This window comes from Saccostrea cucullata, unplaced genomic scaffold (genome assembly GCF_032062105.1).
Source record: "Saccostrea cucullata isolate Sc308-1 unplaced genomic scaffold, CSIRO_AGI_Scuc_v1 ctg13912, whole genome shotgun sequence".
Taxonomy (NCBI): Eukaryota; Metazoa; Mollusca; class Bivalvia; order Ostreida; family Ostreidae; genus Saccostrea; species Saccostrea cuccullata.
The window spans coordinates 11,664-16,656 of NW_026920209.1; the positions used below are offsets into that span (position 1 = coordinate 11,664).

Here is a 4,993-nt window from a genome sequence, read left to right on the forward strand (position 1 = left end):
GCATGCGTGTTGCAACTTGTCCAACGGTGTCAGGAAAAAAATTGACTGGAAAACGAAATTTGCTTTCAACTTGCAACTGTTTTTGTTTCTTTTCGTGTAACGACAAGATGGATTTTGGGATATTTTTTATGTTTGTAAATGTGTATGTTTAGGTATTTGTATATATTAATATAAGTGCTGGGAAAAAGGCTGAGACACCTATGCGACAGGACTGCATAAAGACATTTAAAGTTCTTTTAAAGCTCCATTTAAAAATCACATAAGATCTATTCTCAGTAGGTCTGTTTTGCACCAAGATACATGTACCCCATAACTGCTTGATTATGAGATTTCTCTCGGTGTTTTAAATGTACACTAGCTAAATGACAAGGGTATCTACATAAACGATTGATAATCATAACCCTTGACGGTTTTTAATAGGTAGAATGAGCTTCGGAACACCTGATTTTAAATATTCTTGTGGGTCCTTTACGTCACTACCATTCATATTTTGATCGAACTGAACAACGAGACCAAACATTTGCAAGGGGTTTTTTTTCGAAAAGCTTTATAAAGATTCTGAAAACTTCCACAAGCACTTTTCATGTAGATCACGTAGATTTTTTAAGACAGTATTAAGTTTGGTAGTACTATTCCTGACCATCAGGCCATAGGAGCGGTGAGGGCATAGTATTCACAATTTTCGTTTAATATCACCTGTGGATGATATATACCCAAAAGATTTTGAAATTAGCAAGTTCAGCTGTTAAAATCAGAGAAAAATCTGAAAATATTCGAATATTGAAGATGAAGAATAGTGACGCACAAAACGTGCAATAGGTTATTTGAGTGATTCAAATGACCTAAAAAGATACAAAAAAAGTTTTGAAATAAAAATTGATTATGTCAATCAAGCTTCTTTACACTAACTTGCATTTCAAATGACATTTGTCAGTGCAATCGATCGTATTATGAATGAATTGGCAAAAAACATTTAAGTAAGAAAGAATGAAATGTTTAATATTCAATCGCTTTAATTATTTATAATAAAAATTAGATTTTATTGTTCAATATTTCTTTTTCTAGATCAAACTCAATGAAATGGTATAGAATATATGTAAAACAAGATCATGTCTTGTTCAAAGTACGCCTCTACACCACAAACAACAAACCTAGCACGGGTCTCCCGCCTGATACTGGGACCATGTGCTGACGTCATGAGGGACGTGCTTCTCAGGGAGATACCAGCAACTGACCTGTCTAAAAAAGTACAAAAGTGGATAAATTCTCAAAAGAGACACCTACTCAATACATCTCAAACTGATTTGATTTTCCCACAACCGTCAAATATCTATGGTGGAAACTATTCCGATATGGATATATCCTTACTATATATTCTCTTACGTAATGTGACTTACCTACCTGCACACAGTAAAGGTTGGGATAATGATCCTGACCCTACAGACAGAAGTGTATCGGCAAATATAGAGCGTATAAGGTTCATCAGAAACAAACACTACGGACATGCTGTTGAAATTGGCATACCTGATACCGATTTCCAGAGTGAGTTTATGAACATTCGCAAGATTGCGGAAGATGTTGATGTTTATTTGGGCGTTTCAAAACATCAGAAATCGGTAGACTTTATCAAAACAGACAAGATGGACCCGGAACAGGAAATGGAATGGATAAAACACCTTACAATATTAGGTAAGACTACTGGTATATACATTTAAGGAATACGCTTATTTCAACTTTTATTATACGCGAAGCGGTTAATAAAAAGTATAAACTGTTATGTTATATCGTTTTACATAAGTTGAAATTAATAAGCTTCATTCCTTATAATTTAATTTCAGTGTAGCCAATGAGAAATTAGTTTACTCTAGGAAAAGGCTTTAATGACGCTCTTTTTAACACTGTACAAAAGAGCTATATTTATTGGGTTTTATTGGGTAATTTATGCAGTTAGAGTGATCTGCTCTTAGCTGTAAGATTATAGTAGTTGTTATTTACCATTAATTACATAATTTATGAGATAAAAAGTCTTAATATGTATATATTTCTCTGAGACCAAAAAAAAGTTTCTGTTAGTGTTTAGAGCTTCCTTGAATTAAGAATATTTAAAAAAGTAACGTAACGCTGAGTAATACCTTTTTGACCTAAATCATAGTGACATAGGCAAGTTATGTTAAACAAAATTGATTAAATCTTTTACCCAATCAAATTACTAGTACATGTTGCGACTAAAATTAAATTATTTTGATTCCAAATAAAGTCTATCTCTTTCATTGCATGCAATCAGGTAAAAGACAACAAAGAATATATGATTGGTTCTTAGAACTATATGCATCCTAAATATCGTTGGAGTTTTATTATATGCTTTCATAGGAAATTTCCGCCTAATTAAGGCATGACTTACTTTTTTGAGAAGAATAACTTGAATTAAGATTAATATCATAAATTGATCTCCTTCTTATAAAAAAGAAACGTTTTTAGAGTATGTAAGTATTTTTTTTTTCATAATGTGAAACGTATAGTATCTCCATTTGTTTTACATCCAAATGGATATCATAATAATAATGAAATATTGAGGGAGATCTAATTTTGTGATCATGTCCATACATGAAAATCGTCTGGATATGTGAAATCTTACTATAACATATCTGTAACACACTAAAATAGATAATATATGAAAAGCAGAAAAACGTTAAATACATTTAAAGGCATTTTTATAGACATATATAATATCAATGTCAGTATTATACAAACCTTTAACATAAAGACCTTAATGCAAGTTAACCCTAGCATAACTACATGTATTTCATTTAACAGAGTCGGTGGTCTCAAATGTAGAGGAAAACACCAAAAAAATACACCAAAACACCAAAGAAATACAGAAACTGAAACGTAAGTCATAAGTTGCAGACTGAATACAGAATACAGGAGTTTTTTTAACATTAAATTGCCTTTATCAATCTTTTTATCTTTAAGGCCACACCAATTTAATTTCTTATTCGTCGGACATTTGATTTTAAAAAGTACAAGCGGACAGGCGGTTAAATGATAATATTATTACTTTTTTCTGAGCAATTTTTTAGGCGGAGCATGAAAAAATGTGAGCAGGCAATTATATTTTTTTCTGATATACAGAGTAAGCAGGTTAAAAATACGATAAATAGAGCGGAAATAAACAGAAAAAGAGCACAGAATTCCTGTGGTGCTAGAAATTTAAATTAACATTATTTGTATAGTTTTTTTTCAATACAAGCGCGGGTCCGACGAACACATTTTTTTTATTATTGTGGCCTAATATTTATTATGTTTGCTCCACGTACTTCGTGTGATTTTGAGTTTATATAAAGTACGTATAAACAATGATTTTCTGCTATGTTTACAATTAACAGATAAAATAGAAAACAAGAGGATTGAGAAATTTGGTAAGTTTAGCTTTGATAATACTGCTTTTATCATTTTTGTGAAAATAATAATCAATTAATTAATAATTAATTGTTATCTTTGATAAATTACCCGTTATTGTATGCAAAAAGAGGTATATATATAAGTACATGTAACATAAATAAATATTGCATAAGAATAATGTAGGAAAATTTAAGAACTATATAATTTATTCAGAATTCTTACATTTCTTTTTGTTTTAAAAAGACGAACACTTTCTATAATGTAGTCAAATAATAGGATTGTCCTAAAAAGTTGTAGACAGGTAAAAGAGTTTGTTTCTCTTTGATTTATTAAATTTCTTTCCTTGCTTGATAGCAAGAGTAGCATTTTATGATCAAGCACTTCAAGTTTCATGATGTCGATATCAAATCATATAAGAAAAATATGAAAAAATAAAAAAAGAATATAAGTGTACACCGGCACACGAAAGCAATCGTAAATTGTTTTTTTTTTTTAAAAAAAAAAAAGCCCCGTTTTCCCCCAAACTCCTTTACATTTTACAAAGTAGCCAATATTTTTTGGGAAGGGTTGGTGATGATGGGGGTAATTCAATTTTTTTTTCCCAAAGGGGCAAATTGGGGTTGAAAAATGACGTTTTTTTATGAATAAAGCCCCGTCTTCTATGAACTTATTATCTTTAGTGAGATGATTGGTGGTGTATGTAGATGTGCAGTAAGGTTTTGGAATTTTATTTGCCCCGGGAGTAAAAAAATGATTTTTTTTATGCAAAAAAGACCCGTTTTCCCTGAAATCCTTCTATATTTTACACAGTAGTCATCATCTTTTGGGTGGTGTCATGTTGATGTTCAGTAAGGTTTCGGAATTTTAAGCCCCTTGGGGGGGAAAAATTTGGGGGGGAAAATTATGTTTTTTTTTGCAAAAAGCCCTGTCTTCCCTAACTCCTCCTTAGAAGAGTTAAATATTTTGAAAATTAGGTAAAACATAACGTCAAGGGGTAAAAAAAGCATTGCATGCTGGGGAAAAATCTTGAATTGTATGAGTAATTAATGTACACGTACATGTCAAATGAAGAGTCAGTCATATTTTTCTCAATCAAAAGTTATAAGCAAATTATGCATCATTTTTTAAAAGTAGGTAAGGCTTCAAAGTCAAGGTCACAGAGTCAAAATGATTGATTTGGAAAAGGGTTTAAACACAGGTAATAATATACATGCATGTATAATTAAAGCCCCAACTTTTCTCTTTCAAATTATGAATTTAAAACATTTTTTTTTTTAAAATAGGGAAACTTCAGGTCACATGTAAAACAAATCATGCCATTCTCACAGGTAAAAATTAAAACATAAATTTAATATGAATGCCTTGTCTCTTCTCATTCAATAAATATGACTGTGATACCAAGGTTTAAAATTTTTTGAGACGATACAGGAAAATACAAATTAATATTTCTATGTGAATTGGGGGGAATTGGAGTGGTTTAAAATTTAAAAATTAAAAAATTTTCAAAAAAATGGAGAAAAGTTATATGATAAAGAAACCAGAAAAGCTCAAATGAGTGTTTTTAAAGGGTAATTACAATGGTTACAGTATT

At 30.8% G+C, this 4,993-nt stretch overlaps 1 protein-coding gene across 1 annotated transcript; it reads left to right on the top strand.

Annotated features, from left to right (window-relative positions):
- Positions 1–1,071: 1,071 nt before the first annotated feature.
- Positions 1,072–3,419, top strand: LOC134244971 (uncharacterized; the record flags this gene model as incomplete). The annotated part of the gene is made up of 3 exons (XM_062727226.1): positions 1,072–1,689; positions 2,815–2,889; positions 3,387–3,419. Coding segments are annotated over exons 1-3 (688 nt in total), but the record flags the coding sequence as incomplete, so codon positions are not given.
- Between the last annotated feature and the right edge of the window lie 1,574 nt (positions 3,420–4,993).